The sequence below is a fragment of the Salvelinus fontinalis genome, chromosome 8 (assembly GCF_029448725.1).
Source record: "Salvelinus fontinalis isolate EN_2023a chromosome 8, ASM2944872v1, whole genome shotgun sequence".
In the NCBI taxonomy this organism is placed as follows: Eukaryota; Metazoa; Chordata; class Actinopteri; order Salmoniformes; family Salmonidae; genus Salvelinus; species Salvelinus fontinalis.
This window is the reverse complement of record NC_074672.1, coordinates 14,409,729-14,433,913: the sequence shown is the minus strand read 5'-3', so window position 1 is coordinate 14,433,913 and position 24,185 is coordinate 14,409,729. Positions and strand designations below refer to the sequence as shown.

General features: G+C 42.8%; 1 protein-coding gene across 8 annotated transcripts in view; it reads left to right on the top strand.

The window, feature by feature from the left end:
- Window positions 1-521: 521 nt before the first annotated feature.
- The window catches only part of LOC129860651 (pleckstrin homology domain-containing family G member 5-like), a 77,077-nt gene continuing 53,413 nt past the window's right edge, over window positions 522-24,185 (top strand). For 4 of the 8 annotated variants that reach the window (XM_055931255.1, XM_055931252.1, XM_055931260.1 and 1 more), the window contains exon 1: window positions 19,538-20,610. In XM_055931255.1, the coding sequence (XP_055787230.1) occupies window positions 20,487-20,610 (124 nt within the window). In that variant the 5' untranslated portion in view covers window positions 19,538-20,486. Of the gene's footprint in view, window positions 1,339-19,537; window positions 20,611-24,185 lie in introns of those variants that run through there. The other 4 variants (XM_055931258.1, XM_055931256.1, XM_055931257.1 and 1 more) reach the window with 3 other exon arrangements.

Below are 24,185 nucleotides of genomic sequence, written 5' to 3'. Positions count from 1 at the left end.
GTATTTGATCCCATATTCCGATCTCGCAATGACTACGTCAAGCTTGTGACTCTACAAACTTTGATTTGATAAATTTGTTTTATACATATGACCTGATTAGAACAAATCATCATAGCCCATAAACAACTGTTTTACAGCTGGTTTATTTTATATAGGTTGGTTATTAAATGTCACCAGATCATGAAAAACTCTGGGCACCAGGAAAACAACTCTCTCCCCAACTCTGGGACTTGTGGTGCCACCTCTGAAATCACAGCACAAAGTTACAAATGAAGAAACATTTCCTATAATTATGGTATACTATAAAAAAACATGTTTTGTTCGTTTCTGCTAATTTTGACTCAACCGTATCTAAAAGATGTCGACTTAGTATCTCGACATTTTCACCTATGTATAAAAAAAAATCGATTTAGTACCTTTACATTTTGAGATAGTATAATGGGCTTCCATACTATGGCGCCCCTAGCTGCAACATAATGCCAACTTGTAAAGGGAAAGAAAAGAAGGTAGCCTGAATGAATGGAAAAGGCTTTTAATGGTTGTAAAGTGGAGGGACAGACGACGATACTTGGCGGGGAATTATGTTTCCGACTTTAATGTGCTTTGCCGAAAGCAACGAAGAAGTCAGTGGCCAAAATTGCAACAGAGAAGCCCGCGTGCTTCACCCATGCAATAACCGGCGATTAAAACAAAGTGTATCGAGAGCGGGTGAGAGGGAGGGACTAACGCTACGGTGATGATTGGGCAAATATGATATTTCGGACCTGGACGACGAAGATAATGCTTTTTGTGAAGCAACAGGTTACTGCTGCATAGCGGAGTAAACAAAAAAAGCGGCGTCCTATTTGCCATATTGGAGAATTGACCTTTTATTAGGCGGTGTTTATTACTGAATGAGACATATTCTGCACCAGTCAGCCAATCGTGTGACAGGTTAGTTAGTCACGAAAGGTTGGATTATTATTTCAATGGATTGTTTTTTAACAGGATGTTTGCTCTCAAACTGATCTACAAATAACGTCGAGCACGGGGAGCGTTCCAATATAGAACAATATTATGTGGTTTACGGGAGCGATCATAAATATGATGCCACCTAGGCGAAACGGAGAGTGATAAAATGGCACATTCAAGTTAGATTCAAACTTCAAGACAAGACCATCGGAATCTACCACCATTCATTGAGAATAGACACGAAGATGACCAACCATTGATATTGGGGGATTTTCAGCATAAGAACCAAGAATAGGACCTAAATGGTTCCAAGCAAGTGGACCATGAATTCAGTTCTACAGCACAAGTCACCTCAAAGGAGTTGGCTTGGTCTCCGACTACGACTCAGTAAGTAGATCCTATATTCAGTCACGTTTCTCTAAGCTCTTAAATAAATCATTCATAATCACATGTATTATCCTTCGATGTTTCATGCATGTACTCAAATTATTTGATGTTAAAGGATGGCCTTGCCTGCTATGCCCATTTGAGATGCACTTGGATATTTTTCACAGTCGTCTAGGCTATTCCCTTGTGGAATTATTTCCGTGCACTGGTCAGGAGTTCTCCATTAGCGTGTTTTTATGTTAATTATAATTGATGTAAAATATGTGCGTTTACAGATTATATCCCTAGTAAATATGACTAGTGCTTACAGAGTATGGATGCTGTTTAGTTGGTCTGAGAATACATTAATTTGACCAGACTCTGATAGAGCTTTGGCCAAGAAAGTCAAAGTAGGTTTAGCCTAGGTAAACAAGAACACCTTGTAACTTTGAACCCAGGGCACCAAGTCTTTGCTTGACACAGTTCAGTTTTGAGTTGACCAGCACCAGTTTACTGAGGCAAGTAGCCAACACATCCCCAAGTTGATGCCTTTCCTTGGCAAATGACCAGAGGGAATCATCACAGTTGGTGGCTGATGGCAGAAGTATTTTGGTCTTAGATTTGAGCTAAAGATGACTTGACATCACCCACGATGATAGTCTACTGGGAAACAGTGCTGTTGAAAGAAGAGGAATTAGATTCACCTGTTTGTAGATCTCTCTCTAATATTATTGATTGCATTTTCCCAAAATGTTTGTTTTGGCCTGCCAGCACACCTTCTCCCAAGCACACGTCAGAGCGAGCAGGTTACGTTTGCATTGGAAATCATTCATGACTTCAAAGTCTACTAGATATTCTTTCATTTATACAATTCTGCAAAAAGCTGATTATTACAGTACTGCAATGCAAGTATTCTTCTTTTTCCTAATGCCCTCTTGTACGCCTTTCGTCCTATAGGATGTACAGCCAGTATTTGACGGTGACTGGGTTTGAAAGTTGAGTAGCCTAATCGGTTGTCTCAACCGTCCGTGTTCCAGGTCTTAAGCCTCAGCATTTAAACACACTGGTCTAATCTGGTACCAGATGTCTTGTCTGGTTGCTCTGTGGACAAGTGCAACAAGAAATTTACATGGATATATATGAATAGAATTATGAATGTATACAGGCTAAACAATATTATGGACGAAGTGGCATAATTATGATACCTGTGTGTGCGATTGAATGTAGTTTGCTTGACAAGTGAAGTCACCAACAGTGTGTGGTGTTAGTCTACGATGTAGCGCCTAGAGGGGACATTGGGATGTTAAGTCAGTGTGTGGTGTTAGTGTACGATGTAGCGCCTAGAGGGGACATTGGGATGTTAAGTCAGTGTGTGGTGTTAGTGTACGATGTAGCGCCTAGAGGGGACATTGGGATGTTAAGTCAGTGTTCCACGCACAGGAGGTTGGTGGCACCTTAATTGTGGAGGATGGGCTCGAGGGTAACGGCTGGAGGGAAATTGTTGGAATGGTATCAAAGACATTGTTTCCTTGTTTTTGATGCCATTCCATTTGCTCGGTTCTGGCCATTATTATGAGCCGTCCTCCCCTCAGCAGCCTCCACTGGTTCCACGCCATGGGACTTAAAGGGATACTTAGGGATTTTGGCATTGAATCCATTTATCTACTTGCCCAGAGTCCGATGAATTCATGGATACATTTAGTATGTCTCTGCATTAAGTATGAAGGGAGGTAGAGATAGCATTGGCTCGCAAAACTAACTAGCATTATCTACTAGTATGCTGGCAGCAATGCAAACGTTTTATCTCAATATCAAATCATTTTTGGATGTCAATTAAGTACCAAACCAAATAGAGCAAGTTTGGGATGAGATGGAAAGGGCTGTTCGCGGCATGAATGTACCATCTGCAGCAACTGTGTGATGCCATCGCGTCAGCATGGACTAACATCCCTGTGGAATGTTTCCGACACCTTGTAGAATCCATGCCTCGACGATTCAGGCTGTTCTGGAGGCAAAGGGTTGTCCGACCCAATACTAGATGGGTGTACCTAATAAACTGTCCAGTGAGTGTAAATCAAACACCGGAAAATTACGTTTTGACTGCACTGGGCCTTTAAGCTTGTTTTTAAACACACTGTCTGGTGTAATCTGGGAGCAGATGTCTGGTCTCCTTTGTCTGGTGTGTTTGGGGGTCACTGGCAATTGGCTCGTTCTGGTTTCAAGATCCTCCTTTGAATGCGTGTATGTCTATTGTTCTACTTTTTCTCCAGTGATTTCCTTTTTATTCTCCTCCTTTTACTTTCCTGATACTTCCTGCTGCTCTCTCTGGTCTTCAAATCACATTTTATTTGTCACATGCTCCGAATACAACAGGTGTAGTAGACCTTATAGTGAAATACTTACTTACAAGCCTTCAACCAACAATGCAGTTTTAAAAAATGGCAACACAAATATATAAGAAATAAAAGTAACAATTTTAAGAACAGCAGTAAAATAACAATAGGGAGGCTACATACAAGGGGTACCTGTGCAGAGTCAATGTGCGGGGGCACCGGTTAGTCGAGGTAATATGTACATGTAGGTAGAGTTATTAAAGTGACAATGCATAGATAATAACAGAGAGTAGCAGCAGCGTGGAGGGGGGGGGGGGCAATGCAAATAGTCTGGGAAGCCATTTGGTTAGATGTTCAGGAGGCTTATGGCTTGGGGGTAGAAGCTGTTTGGAAGCCTCTTGGACCTAGACTTGGCGCTCAGGTACCGCTTGCCATGTGGTAGCAAAGAGAACAGTCTATGACTAGGGTGGCTGGAGTCTTCGACAATTTTTAGGGCCTGCCTCTGACACCGTCTGGTATAGAGGTCCTGGATGGCAGGAAGCTTGGCCCCGGTGATGTACTGGGCCGTACGCACTACCCTCTGTAGTGCCTTGCAGTCGGTGGCTGAGCAGTTGCTATACCAGGCAATGATGCAACCCGTCAGGATACTCTCGATGGTGCAGCTGCAAAACCTTTTGAGGATCTGAGGACCCATGCCAAATAGTTCCTCAGAGGGGGAATAGAGTGGGAATAGGTTTTGTCATGCCCTCTTCACGACTGTCTTGGTGTGCTTGGACCTTGTTAGTTTGTTGGTGATGTCGACACCAAGGAACTGTCTCAACCTGCTCCACTGCGGCCCAGTCGATGAGAATGGGGCCGTGTTCGGTCCTCCTTTTCCTGTAGTCCACAATGTCTTGATCACGTTGAGGGAGAGGTTGTTGTCCTGGCACCACACGGCCAGGTCTCTGACCTCCTCCTTAGGCTGTCTCGTCGTTGTCTGATCAGGCTTACCACTTTAAATTTATTATTTTTATTTTACCTTCTTTTTTTCTCCTCAATTTCGTGGTATCCAATTGTTAGTAGTTACTATCTTGTCTCATCGCTACAACTCCCGTACGGGCTCGGGAGAGACGAAGGTCGAAAGCCATGCGTCCTCCGAAACACAACCCAACCAAGCCACACTGCTTCTTAACACAGCGCGCATCCAACCCGGAAGCCAGCCGCACCAATGTGTCGGAGTAAACACGGTGCACCTTGCGACCTTGGTTAGCGCTGCGCCCGGCCCGCCACAGGAATCGCTGGTGCGCGATGAGACAAGGATATCCCTACCGGCCAAACCCTCCCTAACCCGGACGACGCTAGGCCAATTGTGCGTCGCCCCACGGATCTCCCGGTCGCAGCCGGCTGCGACAGAGCCTGGGCGCGAACCCAGAGTCTCTGGTGGCACAGCTAGCGCTGCGATGAAGTGCCCTAGACCACTGCGCCACCCAAGAGGCCCCAGGCTTACCACCGTTGTGTCATCGGCAAACTTAATTATGGTCTTGGAGTTGTGCCTGGCCGTGCAGTCATGAGTGAACAGGGAGTACAGGAGGGGACTGAGCACGCACCCCTGAGGAGCCCCCGTGTTGAGGATCAGCGTGGCGGGTGTGTTGTTACCTACCCTTACCACCTGGGGGTGGCCCGTCAGGAAGTCCAGGATCCAGTTGCAGAGGGAGGTGTTTAGTCCCAGGGTCCTTAGCTTAGTGATGAGCTTTGAGGGCACTATGGTGTTGAACGCTGAGCTGTAGTCAATGAATAGCATTCTCACATAGGTGTTCCTTTTGTCCAGGTGTGAAAGGGCAGTGTGGAGTTCAATAAATATTGCATCATCTGTGGATCTGTTGGGGCGGTATGTAAATTGTAGTGGGTCTAGGGTTTATGGGATAATGGTGTTGATGTGAGCCATGACCAGCCTTTCAAAGCACCTCATGGCTACAGATGTGAGTGTGAGGGGTTGGGGTTGGTAGTCATTTAGGCAGGTTACCTTAGTGTTCTTGGGCACAGGGACTATGGTGGTCTGCTTGAAACATGTTGGTATTACAGACTCTGACAGGGAGAGGTTGAAAATGTCAGTGAAGACACTTGCCAGTTGGTCAGTGCATGCTTGGAGTACACGTCCTGGTAATCCGTCTGTTATTGCGGCCTTGTGAATGTTAACCTGTTTAAAGGTCTTACTCACGTCGGCTGCGGAGAGCGTGATCATCCGGAAGAGCTGATGCTCTCATGCATGTTTCAGTGCTACTGGCTATTTTGCTTAAATTCATCAAAAAAGTTAGCTTATAACAGTGAACCTTTTTTTGTGGTATACACAAGACAATTCTTGGTCTTGTGGCATATTCTGGTTAAACTATCCCCAATTCAATGGAATTGCAACCCTCTGCAAGCACAGTGTATTCTTCCATCACATGTACAGGTGATTCTCAAGATCTTGCACACTAATGAGATGCTATTGAGCCCACACTACTATACTGTCTGAGCCAAGGACTACATGCTTTCTGGTAAGTTCTGATTACAATACTGAGTGGGATGAATATATTTGCTATGACATTATTTTTTTGTTAACTAGTAAATAGTACCCTACAGAAAAGTGTTTAAATAATTTCTAACTTAACAATTTCTGCTAGTTAGTCTTTGCTACCATGTGGGTTTTAGCTTGTTTGAGCCTGCTAACTGAGTGTTAATTCACCTATTTCCATACATGTTTCATTTTAAAACATTCATCTTACAAAGGAGTTATTTAATCGAACTGCTCAACTATGTATCTGTACATGGAATTGTATATTTATTTTTTTACCATTTTGTTTTCTAATCTTTACAGGAAAATGCCACGGGCACTATCTGATGTGTGGAGACATTTCACTGCAGCTAATGTAGAAGGAAAAGCTGTGTACATTTGCAAATACTGTGCCAAATCATATGTGAAGAATGCAACAAAGATGCAGAATCATCTGGCCAAGTGCATAAAGTTCCCTCAGCGCTCACAACAAGCAACCTCTGACAAAATCCCTCTACTTCTATTCGAGGTGAAAATTATGAATCAGACACCTTATCGATAGCAACAGCTCATGGTCCTCCTGGAATCAGATTTTTTTTTAACTCAATGGAGGAACGTAGTCAGAGAAATGCTGATAAATGTCTTGCTCGAGCTGTGTATGCAACTGGTTCACCTCTGATGCTCACTGGAAATGTGTATTGGAAGAGATTTCTGAATGTTCTTCACCTAGCATACACCCCTCCAACCAGACATGCTTTATCTACTCATTTGCTGGATGCAGAGTTCAACAGAGTTCAAGTGAAGATCAAGCAAATCATAGAGAAAGCAGACTATTGCAATCATCTCTGATGGGTGGTCGAATGTTCGTGGGCAAAGAATAATTAACTACATCATCTCCACCCATCAACCAGTATTCTACAAGAGCACAGACACAAGGGACAACAGACATTGCAGATGAGCTGAAGGCAGTCATCAATGACCTTGGACCACAGAAGGTATTTGCACTGGTGACAGACAATACTGCGAACATGAAGGTTGCTTGGTCTAAAGTGGAGGAGTTCTACCCTCACATCACACTAATTGGCTGTGCTGCTCATGCATTGAATCTGCTCCTCAATGACATCATGGAACTGAAAATAATGGATACACTCTACAAGAGAGTGAAGGAAATGGTTAGGTATGTGAAGGGCCATCAAGTTATAGCAGCAATCTAACTCACCAAGCAAAGTGAGAAGAATAAGAGCACCACATTGAAGCTGCCCAGCAACACCCATGGGGGTGGTGTTGTCATCATCTTCTGGAGGGGAAGGAGTCTCTCCAAGAAATGTCCTTATCACAGTCTGCTGATATGATATTTTGGGAGAGAGTGGTAAGCAGCCTGAAACTCCTGAAACCTATAGCAGTAGCCATTGCACGGATTGAGGGAGACAATGCCATCCTGTCTGATGTTCAGACTGCTTGCAGATGTAAGAGAAGAAATCCGTACTGCCCTGCCCACTTCACTGTTTCTCCAAGCAGAGGAAACTGCAGTTCTGAAATACATCAAAAAGTGTGAAGACTTCTGCCTGAAGTCCATACACGCCGCAGCGTACATGTTGGACCCCAAGTATGCTGGCAGGAGCATCCTGTCTGGTGCAGAGATCAACAAGGCCTATGGTGTCATCATTACCGTGTCTCGGCACCTTGGCCTGGATGAGGGCAAGGTTCTTGGCAGTCTGGCGAAGTACACTTCCAAGCAAGGGCTTTGGGATGGAGATGCAATATGGCAGTCGTGCCAACATATCTCATCAGCCACCTGGTAGAAGGGAACTTTGTGGATCTGAGGCTCTTTCCCCCGTTGCCTCCATCATCCTCCAAATCCCACCAACATCAGCCGCCTCAGAGCCTAACTGGTCCTTGTTTGGGAACACACACACCAAAGCATGCAACAGGCTGACCAATACAAGGGTTGAAAAATTGGTGGCTATCCGGGCAAATTTGAGGCTTTTTGAGCCTGACAACGAGCCATCCTCAACAAGGTTGGAAAATGACAGTGAAGATGAGGCCTCAGAGTCTGATGTTCAAGAGGTGGACATTTGAGGAGTTCCAGGGAGAAGACATGGAAGGCTGAGGGTAAGAGAACCAAAGCTTTAGTTTCTAGACTATCATTTTGCAGAAAATGTTTTTGGGACATGCGATGGATCATTCAATATTCCCTTTTGTTGTTCAGTGAAATCATCCCATGTGAAGAGTCAACTCATTTAAGTAAAGTTCAATTCGTAACTACAGTTTAATTAATTTTTTTATGTTGGAAGGATTTAATCATTTGCAATTATGTTTACTTATGATAAGGTAAAAGGTTTATGTGTCTGTCTCCATATGATATGGTAAATATATCCAATACAAAAAACATATACATTTAAATGGTATTAATATTAATTAGCATATATTCCCGTTTATTCCCATATATTCCTGTTAATTCCAACGGAAAGTTTCCACCTCTGAATATTCCCCAAAATGTGCAACCCTAGTGGTGTGTAATCGCTGTTCTGATGTCCAGAAGTTATTTTTGGTCATAAGAGATGGTAGCAGCAACATTATGTACAAAAACAAGTTAAAAGATAAGATACAAACAACATCAGCCATCCACTCCGGCGCCGTCTTTTTGTTCTTGTGGTGCTTTGTTCTGTTATTTCTTATTTTTTTACCCTCTTTTCTTCCACTGCAGAAATGGATTGACCATGGGTATGTGACTGTGACTGTTTAAACCTATTGCTTTATCTTTGCATGATACCCATCTGTTCCAGAGCCTCCAAAGTATGTGACTACCAGTGTGTCCATTTCCTCAACATAGGTCTGTGTAGAGGAACCCTGGAGAATGTTTTGACAGTTGAAATTGATGCGTTTAGATTGCCATCTAGGTGCATTGACAGTCACCCACTAATGTCATGAAAAACAACATATGAAACTATTTATTAACAATTCAATGTTGATGAAATGACTGATGTAGCCTGCCTGCCAAGTATTGTGGCAAAGGTGGTAAGGTTTTACACTGCAAACCAGCCCTTTACCTCGCTTCATCTGAACGTGTTATCATTCCCAGATGTGTCATGTCCACCAATGAAGTCATAGACATAAACCTGCTCTCACAGCTGGAGGTCATTCCCCCCTCCTTCTCCCTCAGCCCTCGCACATATTTTTCCCCCATCATCCCACACTCTTTTACAAAGTGCTCTTTAAAAGGGCAACCAAAAATGAGGGCAACCAATAATGATTACGTTGTTCTGTCGTTGTTCTGTTGTCAGGTCTCACCCGGATTGTGGGGCTATTGGGTCGTTACATTTGATTTCAATCACTTTTTGACCGGACCCCTTTTATTTAAACAAAACTTGCCATACATATTTGCCTGTGGTAGAAGTTGTCAAAGTTACTTTTTGGAACTGAATGCCAAACATTTAGGAGATGGAGGTACTCAAAGTTGCCCCATTTTGCATACCCATGTAGAGGTCTTCTCAGATCCACTGGTACCAGAACACCCGAGACTCGATCTGGTACCTGAGCGGGTCCGGATCCAGAATTCTAAATAATGTCACAGGTCTGGGTCAGATCTGATATGACTGTCTCGGGTATGTGTCATTTTAACTGACTTGTCTGGAAGGGCCCGTACAGAGCCAAACGCGACAGCTGCAGTTGAGAGAGACTTTTTTATAATTTATGGTACAGCTTTTGCTTTTCACGAGAGTGGAGCGTGGCGCTTGTTGTTGGCCAATCATAAGTCGTCAAAGCGGCAATAGGCTACAGTCAGAGAGCCTCCGTGTGTGTCAAAATGTATGCGACTATCTAATCAATGGCAGATGGAATTAAAATGACTGAATTAAAAGTTAATTAAAATGAGAAGGATAGACTACAACAATAGGCTGCTACTTAATATTCTGAATGGAGTTATTTGTAACTAGGATGAGAGCGCATGCACTGCAGCCTCAATTAGCTAACATTAGCTAGTTTAACTAGCTTTTCCCAGGTTGATTCAGTCAAGACAGGTACTATGAGATCAATATCATGCTAAATGTATTCACAAATGCAAATCACTTTCCCAAAAATGTAAATTACCAATCCACAAATGCAATTCACTATCCACAAACACCTTTTGATATGTATTTGTAAATTGAGGGCTTTAAGTTAAATTACTGCCATAAAGATTTGCACATAGGAGAGAGATACGCATGACAGATATGGCAAGCCTGCAACTCCATATTTGGAAGCGCATAGGTCACTTGTCTTTTTTTTTACATCAAATCAGTTCCAAAAGTCAAGTTCTCACACAGAAAAAAAGTTATCACGGTAGAAAGTGATTTTTGTATTCATAGAAAAAAGGTTTGGACCCATAGAAAGCGATTTTTATAAATTGCTGGCAGCCTCGTTCGGCCATGTTGATGCCTGCCTTTTCAAGGCTGCAGAAATTATAGTATGGTAAAGATGTGTTGACCATATGTGTAACCATAGTATGTCCAATGTAAATAATCGAAACCCTAGCCCAAGATTACTCTATATTTGCAACACTATTGCGGTGTACACCCGTTCATCACCCAAATAGTTGAATTAGCTGGCCAGTGTGATGGCACCAGTAAATGTGAAGGATATGTCATACATTGTAAGTAATTATAATCCATCCGCTGTCTCATGTTGCACAGATGATGAACATTAAGGAGACATAAGTATTCCTGAAGACTCTAACCGTTTCCCCAGGAGAGTCATATAAAAGGTAAAGGGGAGGTGTAGGATATGGGATCAGACTTTGTAACATTATTGCTTCCGTCCCTCTCCTCGCCCCAACCTGGGCTTGAACCAGGGACGCTCTTCACACATCGACAAGTCACCCTCGAAGCATCGTTACCCATCGCTCCACAAAATCCGCGGGGGAAAACACCTACTTCAAGGTCTCAGAGCGAGTGACGTCACTTATTTGAAACGCTATTAGCACGCACCGCTAACTAAATTCAGCAAAAAAAGAAACGTCCCTTTTTCAGGACCCTGTCTATCAAAGATAATTAATCAAAATCCACAGATCTTCATTGTAAAGGGTTTAAACATGCTTGTTCAATGAACCATAAACAATTAATGAACATGCATCTGTGGAACGGTCGTTAAGACACTAACAGCTTACAGACGGTAGGCAATTAAGGTCACAGTTATGAAAACTTAGGACACTAAAGAGGCCTTTCTATGGACTCTGAAAAACACCCAAAGAAAGATGCCAGGGTCCCTGCTCATCTGCGTGAACGTGCCTTAGGCATCCTGCAAGGAGGCATGAGGACTGCAGATGTGGCCAGGGCAATAAATTGCAATGTCCGTACTGTGAGACGCTTAAGACAGCGCTACATGGAGACAGGACGGACAGCTGATCGTCCTCGCAGTGGCAGACCACGTGTAACAAAACCTGCACAGGATCGGTACATCCGAACATCGCACCAGCGGGACAGATACAGGATGGCAACAACAACTGCCCGAGTTACACCAGGAACGCACAATCCCTCCATCAGTGCTCAGACTGTCCGCAATAGGCTGAGAGAGGCTGGACTGAGGGCTTGTAGGCCTGTTGTAAGGTAGGTCCTCACCGGCAACAACGTCGCCTATGGGCACAAACCCACCGTCGCTGGACCAGACAGGACTGGCAAAAAGTGCTCTTCACTGACGAGTCACGGTTTTGTCTCAGCAGGGGTGATGGTCGGATTCGCGTTTATCATCGAAGGAATGAGCGTTACACCGAGGTCTGTACTCTGGAGCGGGATCGATTTGGAGGTGGAGGGTCCCTCATGCTCTGGGGCGGTGTGTCACAGCATCATCAGACTGAGCTTGTTATCATTGCAGGCAATCTCAATGCTGTGCGTTACAAGGAAGACATCCTCCTCCCTCATGTGATACCCTTCCTGCAGGCTCATCCTAACAAGACCCTCCAGCATGATAATGCCACCAGCCATACTGCTCGTTCTGTGCATGCCTGGGACCTTTTGGATCGGAGGGTGAGGGCTAGGCCCCCCCCCCCCCCCCCCCCCCCCCCCAGAAATGACCGAGAACTTGCAGGTGCCTTGGTGGAAGAGTGGGGTAACATCTCACAGCAAGAACTGGCAAATCTGGTACAGTCCATGAGGAGATACCAGATACTGACTGTTACTTTTGATTTTGACCCCCCCCCTCCTTTGTTCAGGGACACATTATTCAATTTCTGTTAGTCACATGTCTGTGGAACTTGTTCATTTTCTGTCTGTTGTTGAATCTTGTTATGTTCATACAAATATATACGTTAAGTTTGCTGAAAATAAACGCAGTTGACAGTGAGAGGACGTTTCTTTTTTTTCTGAGTTTAGCTACCCATTTCACACCGGTTACACTTACCCCCTTCTTTCTGCAGCAACCAGTGATCCGGGTCAACAGCATCAATGGGATCAATGCTCTCGTTGGCTGGCAATCGCTTCATACTCGTCGCCAAACCCACTGGCTCCAGGTCGTCTACAAGACCCTGCTAGGTACAGTCCCGCCTTATCTCAGCTCGCTGGTCACCATAGCAGCACCCACCTATAGCACGCGTTCCAGCAGGTACAGTGGGGAGAACAAGTATTTGATACACTGCTGATTTTGCAGGTTTTCCTACTTACAAAGCATGTAGAGGTCTGTCATTTTTATCATAGGTACACTTCAACTGTGAGATGCAAATTAATTACTTAAAAATCATACAATGTGATTTTCTGGATTTTTGTTTTAGATTCCATCTCTCACAGTTGAAGTGTACCTATGATAAAAATGACAGACCTCTACATGCTTTGTAAGTAGGAAACACTGCCGATTTCGCAGGTTATCAAATACTTGTTCTCCCCACTGTACCTGCTGGAACATGTGCTACAGGTGGGTGCTGATATGGTGACCAGCGAGCTGAGATAAGGCGGGACTTCACCTAGCAGGGTCTTGTAGACAACCTGGAGCCAGTGGGTTTGGCGACGAGTATTAAGCGATTGCCAGCCAACGAGAGTGTATAGGTTGCAGTGGTGGGTAGTATATGGGGCTTTGGTGACAAAACGGATGGCACTGTGATAGACTGCATCCAGTTTGCTGAGTAGAGTATTGGAAGCTATTTGTAGATGACATCGCCGAAGTCGAGGATCGGTAAGATGGTCAGTTTTACGAGGGTATGTTTGGCAGCATGGGTGAAAGATGCTTTGTTGCAAAATCTAGACTTGGCTTCCTATTTAACTTTGGATTGGAGATGTTTTATGCGAGTCTGGAAGGAGAGTTTACAGTCTAACCGGACACCTAGGTATTTGTAGTTGTCCACATAGTCTAAGTCAGAACCGTCCAGAGTAGTGATGCTGGATGGGCGGGCAGGTGCAGGCAGCGATCGGTTGAAGAGCATGCATTTAGTTTTACTTCCATTTAAGAGCAGTTGGAGGCCTCGGAAGGAGAGTTGTATGGCATTGAAGCTCGTCTGGAGGGTTGTTAACACAGTGTCCAAAGAAGGGCCAGAAGTATACAGAATGGTGTCATCTGAGGTGGATCAGAGGTGGATCAGAGACTCACCAGCAGCAAGAGCGACATCATTGATGTATACAGAGAACAGTCGGCCCAAGAATTGAACCCTGTGCCACCCCCATAGAGACTGCCAGATGCCCGGACAACAGGCCAAATTTATAGTGAATATATCAAAACTATGAAATAACATATAATGAAGTAACCAAGAAATTGTTAAACAAATCTAAATATATTTGAGATTCTTCAAATAGCCACCCTTTGCCTTGATGACAGCTTTGCACACTCTTGGCACTCTCAACCAGCTTCATGAGGTAGTCACCTGGAATGCATTTCAATTAACATGTGTGCCTTGTTAAGAGTTCATTTGTGGAATTTCTTTCCTTCTTAATGCATTTGAGCCAATCAGTTGTGTTGTGACAAGGTAGGGGTGCTATACAGAAGACATCCCTATTTGGTTGAAGACCAAGTCCATATTATGGCAAAGAGAAATGACAGGCCATCATTACTTTGACTGACCTTCATGTCTTAATCTGCAACATTTCAAGAACTTTGAAAGTTTCTTCAAGTGCAGTCGCAAAAAACATCGAGCTATGATGAAACTGGGTCTCATGAGGACCTCCACAGTTACCTCTGCTGCGGAGGACAAGTTCATTAGAGTTACCAGCCTCAGAAATTGAAGCCCAAATAAATGCTTCACTGAGTTCAAGCAACAGACACATATCAATATCAACTGTTCAGAGAAGACTGCATGAATCAGGCATTCGTGGTCAAATTGCTGCAAAGAAACCACTACTAAAGGACACGAAGAAGACTTACTTTGGCCAAAAACACGAGCAATGAACATTACGCTGTTGGGCATTTGGGCTCCCGAGTTGCACAACGGTCTAATGCACTGCATCTCAGTGCTAGAAGCGCCACTACTCACCCTGATTCGAATCCAGATTGTATCACAACCGGCCATGATTGGGAATCCCATAGGGTGGCACACAATTGGCCCAGCGTTTTCCGGGTTTTGCTGGTGTAGGCCAACACTCTAAATAAGAATTTGTTCTTAACTGTCTTGCCTAGTTGAATAAAGGTAAATAAAAATCTGCCCTTTGGTCTGATGAGTCCAAATTTGAGATTTTTGGTTCCAACCACTGTGTCTTTTTGCGACGCGGAGTAAGTGAACAGATGATCTCCGCACGTGTAGTTCCCACCATTTAAGCATGGAGGAGGTGTAATGTTGTTGGGGTGCTTTGCTGGTGACACTGTCTGTCTGTGATTTATTTAGAATTCAAGGCACACTTAACCAGCATGGCTACCACAGCATTCTGCAGCGATACGCCATCCCATCTTGTTTGCGCTTAGTGGGACTATCATTTGTTTTTCAACAGGACAATGACCCAACACACCTCCAGGCTGTGTAAGGGCTATTTGACCAAGAAGGATAGTAATGGAGTGCTGCATCAGATGATCTGGCCTCCACAATCACCCGACCTCAACCAAATTTTAGATGGTTTGGGATGAGTTGGTTTTCGTGCATTCACTATTATTCTTCAATGTAGAAAATAGTAAAAATAAAAACCCTTGAATGAGTAGCTGTGTCCTAACCTTTGACTGGCACTGTATATATTTTTCAACCATTTTCCATCTTGGAAGTAAAGTCTTTGATTGCTGGTCAAACAGATGAAAAACGGGTCTTAGTAAACATCAACCAGGAAAAAGTCGTAATGTATTAGAATTGCAACAAAACATAAGTTGAAGTTTATACCCTTGACAACTAATATCAACATTTGTTTATTTTTGCAGAATTGATTTGCCTTCTGTAAGTTTAAGAAATATTGTCATTCTGTTACAAAAAAAACACATATCTGTAAGATATGGATAATGAAAGTTCACAGAATTAACAAGTAAATGTAGACCTACCAGTTGGTGTTTTTACTGATACCAATTGATTATTATTTATGAAGTGATTTAAAACATGTCATTCTCTCACAAAATCTTTGACAGAATGACTGAAAAATCAGTAACAGAATGACCACAATTGAATTGGCTAAAATGGGAAATGTATAGTAGTCACCAACCACACAGTCCGGTCACCTGCTCTGTCCTCACTTCCACTGGCATACTGTTCTATTCAGCTCCATTGAGCACCGCACATCCATGGACGTTGAAAATGTATGTTTGACAAGGTTGGACAGCATAGTACTCAGTTTTTTGGTGAAACTTGGTCACATAAACTGAGGGGGATTTAATCATCATTCATTTATGAAACTTTACATCCTGATAAATGTGTTTTTGTACAATTTTCAGTGGAAATTGTTGAAATTGGTCCCCGTGCATTGTATGGTTTAACTTCAATTGTTGGTTTTCTTTGGCATACATCAAAAATAATAAGTGTGTGTCATTCTGTTACCATTGAATTGCCCATTCCCATTTCAGTACATGTATCAGCCAGGACATGACACCCAGCCTGTATTCAAGAGCATGCTGTGTCTCATCTGATAGTGGGCACAAAACAAACACCTCAGATGATGTAAAATAGGGTCTAAACTACCACGTATGCGAAAAAGAAGGAAGTTTACGTGCTTTTTAGATCATTTATTTTAAAGTAAAAAATATATTAAAAAAATTCAAGAATTGTCAACCCTGTTTTTAAGATTTTAAATTAGATCCATCATTTATATTTTACATGGATGTGTCATGGTGGGGTATGCAAAACTTTGAGCACCTCCTATCTCCTAAAATGTTTTGGCATTCAAGTCCAAAAAGTTACATTCTGACCCGTTCTACCATGGGCAAATATGTATAGAAAGATGAATTCAAATCAAAAGGGGTGCGGTCAAAAGTACTTGAAATCAAATGGAATGACCCTATTAGCCCCGTTTTAGCTGGGATGTTCTTCAGAGACCCAGACCTGTGACTGGGGGACCTGGGGTTGAAGTTACAGGTAGCACAGTGACAGCCTTTTACCCTCAGGGAGGTAGAGATACTCAACCTCTTACAGTCAGATGGGACATGCGCTATTTGATAGAAGAGGCTATTGTGTGTTACGATGCAGTTTGTTATCAGATTCTGTGTTGTCTGTTCACACTGCTATGCTTTATCTTGGCCAGGTCGCAGTTGCAAATGAGAACTTGTTCTCAACTAGCCTACCTGGTTAAATAAAGGTGAAATAAAAAATCAGAGTTGTAGTTTTGTGCCAGATCATCCTGATTTTTAAGTCTATTAATTCAGTAATGGAGCAATCCACATTAATATGTGGATTTGAGTCCTATAGGTCCTGTTCTGTGCTCAATCTGTCCAGCTGAGCATTTTGTTTTGATTCAGTCTCATTTTGGAGGCACATAAAAAGTTGTTTAATTACCACACTTTGGGTAATGCATTTCAAATGAGTCGATGATCACTATTAATTCTAAACCGTCATTCTCTACTGCTCTTGGAGAGAACCACACCCTGTTGAATTGGACCTGTGGCTTCCCTGCTCTTCAGAAACGAGTGGATAATTACAAGGTCTAAGGTCATACACATGGTGCTTCATTAAGTTAGTAGATGTTGGAGGTAATGTTTAACTCTGAGAGTGTTCCTCTATAAACACACACACACACACACACACACACACACCCGCCCAAATGACTGTTTATGAACATTAGAGCCCTCCTGACAATACCCGTATTTTCACTCTGAGAATGAGTGTTTTGATTTCTGCGAGGATTTCAGAGGGTAGACCCACTGTAATTTCAGCCATGCCGTTTCAATTAAAGGAATCTTCATATCAACAAGCTGAAGGAAGCAATACCAGTTGTTTGTCCCTCTTAACTGGTGGTTTCAAGATGGACTTTTTAAATTGCATGTCTGATAGCAATTTTCTCTGCGGGAATGAACACACAATCGCACCCTTTTTTTCGCGGCACATCCTATGAATAGTGGGGTAGCTGATGGACTGGTGTCTTTGGTTGGGATGAATGTATTTTGAATATATTTACGTTTACAAATGAAATCATTTTTGGCGTGTTTGCGTATGTATGGGAGGGTTGCTCTCTATAGCGTATCCAGTGGAATAGGCTGCCTCGCCGTGCCTGTGCCAAAGGCCTGTTGCATTGTCTCTGAACGGCGCAGCACATGCTCATTGATGTAGAAGCACAACAAAGACCAGGATGCAAAGTTTTTATCTGCATCACTAGTTCTGTGTGTGGAGTCTGCTCTTTATGAGCAGAGTCAATAGAAGGCAACACAGGCCTGTCTCTGCAAGCAGCAGTCTGAATGCTTTCTCCTGGACAGACAAGTTTCCTGTTTCTTAGTGAATCAGCACACTTTCTTTTTTTTTTGGTCCGAATGTTATTCTTAATACTAGACGTCAAAACACATTTTTGCCCCTGAAGGACGAAGCCATTGGATGTACTGTTTACTGTCGTTTGTTCCGTGGTGTTCAGATGCTCTGATAGGATAGGCCTCCCTTCAATTCCCTGGCGCTTGCTCTTTGCAGCTGGCCTGGGTGGTGAAGAGTTAACCAGTCCCTTTATGATGGGCCACCTTTCTAAATATAACCCCAAACCTCCTCAACATGGGCACGCACAAGTCCTTCGGCTCGACTGGACTCCCTCTGTCAACACTCTCACTCATACACTCCTTCTCCGGCGCACGCACGCACACACACACACTCCCCCAGTTACAGTTTTGTACCCACACTCAATCAAACTCATTCCTCCTCAAACTCCCCATTTTTAATACTTCAAAGTTTACCGAGGAGATGATTCATATAGACTATATACCTGGTAGTTAGTATGAGGGATTTTCATTTTACTCCCCTGGACCAAGCTACTATTCAATAATGTGTGTTTCTCAACTACAAGACAACTGGATGGGCAATCTGATTGGATGTAATTTGCAGAATAATGACATGTCCCCTTCAAAAGACAGTTTTCTTTGTATAGGTTGTTTGGGAGATGATGAAAGGGATGGTGGACTACTTGTCTAAATGCCTCCTCTAGTAGTTCCGTTTGTTTCTGCAGGAGGCGGGTGAAAATAGGCCCTTATGCTGCAGCAGGCACTAGTTGTCATGCTGCAGCCCATGACTGGTCTCATCATTAAATAGCAAGCAGCAGTGCATTCAAAGCTGTTCCAGATAATTACCACATGTCTGCAAAGCCCCGAGCGGCAGAGCAGATCGGCTCCCATCCTACCCTCTAATTTCTCATCCCAAAATTGGACATTTGGGTCTTTGTGTGACATTGTCCCTCCCTTCCATGGCTAGCACAGTGCGTTCTCACAGTATTTCATTCCATTTTCCTATTATAGAGGTATAATAACAGTGAATCAACCTTTTGAGCGACGTTGAAAATGTTTTGTCAATTGATTTGATGACTTACTGGTGTGGTTTTAAACCATCCTCAATTTGCAGAGCGGAAATGTTCCATCTTCTATCTGTATGTGGCCATTTTTACAAAAGGGCCTTGGTTTTACTATGTCTGTCTTCTCTCTCTGAGAAACAGTTCCCCAATGTCTCTGTATTGTACTACTGTACCTCCGCAGAAATAGCTGAACATAGCCATCAGAGACTTGTCGCATTCATAAAGAAAATAATACATTTTTCCGGAGACAGACAGAGCAAGGTTCTAGCCAGCCTAATTAATGCAGAAATATTTCAGGCTTTTACAGTTTTCCCAAAACATAAAGAAAGTTCTGCTCTCTGTGTAGGAGTACGTTTTTAAAAGAGATCTTTGTGTTGTCCAGTTAGAAAGCCATTGGCCCCAGACTGCCAATCCCAGCATGCATTGCAACTCACCTCTGTATGAATACATTGCTTGTCTGATGGAGTGGAGTGGGTCGAATGCCCCCCTATCGTCCATGCATCCTACACAGGCTATGACACTCAACAGCTTGTCGGCTTGTCGCACAGGAGAAGCTTTTGGTAGTTGGGGAGGAAGGGAGGATGATGACAACATAATTATCACTAGTTTGCAGTAACAAAGTACTTTTACCTTGGGAAGATGGAACTGTGTGAGATTTTAGGAGAAGTGATTGTTTTGACATCTACAGTAAAGTCAGGAGCTCAAGCTAATGGCTTTGAAGTGGACGACGGTAGGGGACTTCTCTTTGTTTGGATGCTTATAACGCCTTAACTTCAGGAGGACTGAAGGAGCAACAGGAAGAGACAAGTTACCAAGACCCTAGAAAAACATTTTAGTTGATGGTTTTGGATTATGAGGATCTGTTAGGTTCTTCAAGGTGTTGGAACCAGAGCACAGTTGGAGTTGAGGGTTTAGACCTGTCTTCTTCTGCTGGGTTGGATCTTCAATACAGATCCTGGAGGGCGTTGATAAATCAGGTGTCAGAGCTGTCTGTTTAATGTTAGTGATCTGAATAACAGACTGTTTCAAACCAAGACAGTGGTTTGGTTTCTTCAGAGAGCTAATTAAAACCCAGTTAAAATGGAAATCTTGACTCATTTATGCCCAGTTGGACCTGAAGTGAGGAGCTCTGGTGCATGGCTTGGAGAGAAGGTTCAAAGCAAGTGTTTAGTGGTTGAGCTGGATGAGGTAATATAGCCTAGTTTTCCAGGTGCAGTTTTTTTTAATGAAGTTGAATGAGCTATTGGCAGAGTTGAGGAGTTGGACTACATTGGAGAGTTGGAGTCTGAAGATGGATTCAGAGATGGGTTTGATGTAAGAAGGTAAGATGTAGGTAGTTGTGGGTAAAATAATGCATAATGTCGGTGTAGCATTAGTGTCAGTCGACTACAGTGATCGGGGGACAGGATTTGAAGGTTGTTTAGGCAAGGTTGAAGAGTTAAGGTCCATAGTTAGGGTTGAAAGTGAGGGAGACCTGGGGGATTGGTTACCATGTTCCTGTATTGGAAGAAGAGGGGGGCGTATGAGCTGGAGACCCTCCCCTCCTACCTCACCGAGCAGGTGGCAGAGCACTACTCCTGGTCTTCCTCTCTGGACGTCATCCATGATCTGTGCGGTAAGCATTAGGATCGAGCAAACGGGATAAGAAGTACACACATCCAATATATATTCAAGGGCTGGACCATTGACCTAGCTGATTGTGTGGTATGTGAGTAATAACATGTTCATTGCATGCTTACTTCCATTCAGACTGAATTGCACTGGCAGGGGGAATTTGATTCCATTGGAAGATGATCATGGTAACATGAAGCCTAGCATTTGACGTTCACCATTAGGCCTGTGATGATGTATACTTGATCTGAATCAGCCACGTTGTCATATGACACTGACCAACTTGAAGAATGAAATGTAGCCGGTTTCTCTGCTAGCAGATGGCGATGCCATGTGGTTATACATCAGAGATCTGACCTTCAGAATTTCAGCACCATCATGGAAAGCTTTTTCTTTTCTTTCCATTGCTCTCTTCTTCCGTTCAGTCCGTGGAAAGCACTCGACACTCAGTGACCTGGCATAGAGAGCACCTCAAATGAGAGTAGCCGAGAAGCGAATGGGGATAGGAACAGCTGCTGCTGTGGAGATGAAATATTTACCACAGAAGAAGGAGTGAGTGCATACTGTCGGTTGATGTTCCAAGTGACACCCTATTTGTTATAAGGTATACTACTTTTGACTAGGCTCTGGTCGAAAGTAGTGCACTATATAGGGAATAGGGTGCCTTTTGGGACTGACACTAGGACAGCTGAATTGCGTTACTGTCTTTCTCCACTCAGTGCTTCTGCTTTTTGAAGCTTCTGCTTTCCTCCATCCACTGCCCTCTATGCCATTAGTGAAAGGGAAAAGGGATGTAATAACTTTGGGCTAGGGCTGGCTACAGGAATGCTCTTATCCAATCCTCCCAGACCCAGCCAGGCCAGCAGTTTCTTGGAGGTCTGCCTTTGCTCTGTCTGCTGAGTCGCTGGGCAGCTTCAGGTGTCTGCAGAGTAGACCTTCGTGTTCTAGAAGAAGTGGAATGTCTGACTGCCACAGATAGAACTGAACGGCAGGTCTTTGATCCCTACCTGGTCCCACAGTCCCTGTAATTAAGACTCAACTCAACTGCTACTGAAAACATTTCTCAACTAGGCTGGGGTAAGGGTTGCCTAGGGGACTGCGCTCTTAAAAAATAAAAAATAATTACTGCAAAAAAAGTCTCTACCTGGAACCAAAAAGGGTTCTACTACAGGGTCAGCTGAGGGACACTTAAAAAAATAAAAATAAAGGATTTTAGGTAGCCATTTTGTTTTCTAAGACTGTGGGGCTGGGGCTTGGGCAGTCCAGTCCGTCTCCCCTTATCCCCTGAATGTAGTACACACTACTGTAGCATTCCTTAACCTATAAACAGGACGCAGGCCCCAATAATGGAGGAACATGCCTCTCCACCCTCTCGCTCTGTGCCATTTCATCCTATAGCACTTGAAGAAAATGCCCCGACACGGGATCAAATCACATTAAATAATCAACTGAAATGACCTGGTGTTGTATGGTGCTGCTCAGTTAGACATTAAGGCATTCAAACTAGAGGTCGACCGATTATGATTTTTTTTTTTACGGCGATACCGATTATTGGAGGACCAAAAAAAAATATATATATATATTAAATAATTTATTTTTTTATTTAAATTTTTTTATTTTTTTATTTTAATGTAATAATAACAATTACAACAATACTGAATGAACACTTATTTTAACTTAATATAATACATCAATAAAATCAATTTAGCTTCAAATAAATAATGAAACATATTTGGTTTAAATAATGCAATAACAAAGTGTTGGAGAAGAGAGTAAAAGTGCAATATGTGCCATGTAAGAAAGCTAACGTTTAAGTTTCTTGCTCGGAACATGAGAACATATGAAAGCTGGTGGTTCCTTTTAACACGAGTCTTCAATATTCTTAGGTAAGAAGTTTTAGTTTAGGTTGTAGTTATTATAGAAATTACAGGACGTTAAATTTCTCTCTATACGATTTGTATTTCATATACCTTTGACTATTGGATGTTCTTATAGGCACTTTAGTATTGCCAGTGTAACAGTATAGCTTCCATCCCTCTCCTCACCCCTACCTGGGCTCGAACCAGGAACACATCGACAATAGCCACCCTCGAAGCAGCGTTACCCATGCAGAGCAAGGGGAACAACTACACCAAGTCTCAGAGCGAGTGACGTTTGAAATGCTATTAGCGCGCACCCTGCTAACTAGCTAGCCATTTCACATCGGTTACACCAGCCTAATCTCGGGAGTTGATAGGCTTGAAGTCATAAACAGTGCAATGCTTGAAGCATTGCGAAGTGCTGCTGGCAAAACACACAAAAGTGCTGTTTGAATGAATGCTTACGAGCCTGCTGGTGCCTACCATTGCTCATTCAGACTGCTCTATCAAAACATAGACTTAATTATAACATAACACACAGAAATGCGAGCCTTAGGTCATTAATATAGTCGAATCCGGAAACTATCATCTCGAAAACAAAACATTTATTCTTTCAGTGAAATACGGAACTGTTCTGTATTTAATCCAAAGGGTGGCATCCATAAGTCTAAATATTCCTGTTACATTGCACAACTTTCAATGTTATGTCATAATTACATAAAATACTGGCAAATTAGTTCGCAATGAGCCAGGCGGCCCAAACTGTTGCATATACTCTGACTCTGTGTGCAATGAACGCAAGAGAAGTGACACAATTTCACCTGGTTAATATTGCCTGCTAACCTGGATTTCTTTTAGCTAAATATGCAGGTTTAAAATATATATACTTCTATGTATTGATTTTTTAAGAAAGGCATTGATGTTTATGGTTAGGTACACGTTGGAGCAACGACAGTCCTTTTCGCGAATGCGCACTGCATCGATTATATGCAACGCAGGACACGCTAGATAAACTAGTAATATCAACCATGTGTAGTTATTACTAGTGATTATGATTGATTGTTTTTTATAAGATAAGTTTAATGCTAGCTAGCAACTTACCTTGGCTTCTTACTGCATTCGCGTAACAGACGGGCTCCTTGTGAGGCAGGTGGTTAGAGCGTTGGACTAGTTAACCGTAAGGTTGCAAGATTGAATCTCTGAGCTGACAAGTTAAAAATCTGTCGTTCTGCCCCTGAACAAGGCAGTTAACCCACCGTTCCTAGGCCGTCATTGAAAATAAGAATGTGTTCTTAACTGACTTGCCTAGTTAAATAAAGGTGTTAAAAAAAAATATATATAAAAAAAAAAATTCGGCGTTCAAAATTACCGATTTCCCATTGTTATGAAAACTTGAAATTGGCCCTAATTAATCGGCCATTTCGATTAATCGGTCGACATCTAATTCAAACATTCTGCTTATGTAATGAATGATCCCCACATGACCCTCTTAAATATGGTTATAAGAGTATTATAAACTGGTGCACTAATACTCTTACTTTGGACAGAATTATGCTTTCAGTTTTGTGGTGTTTGTCACTTTTTTTTTTTTTTTCTACTTCTCAGTTATGTCTCTTGCAACACTCGATTGAACTGAAAATGTATTTCCCCTTTTCAACTATGTTGTTGTATACTGTTATCCAGACACAGCCTGAAATACATTTTTTTTCTGCATCCAAAT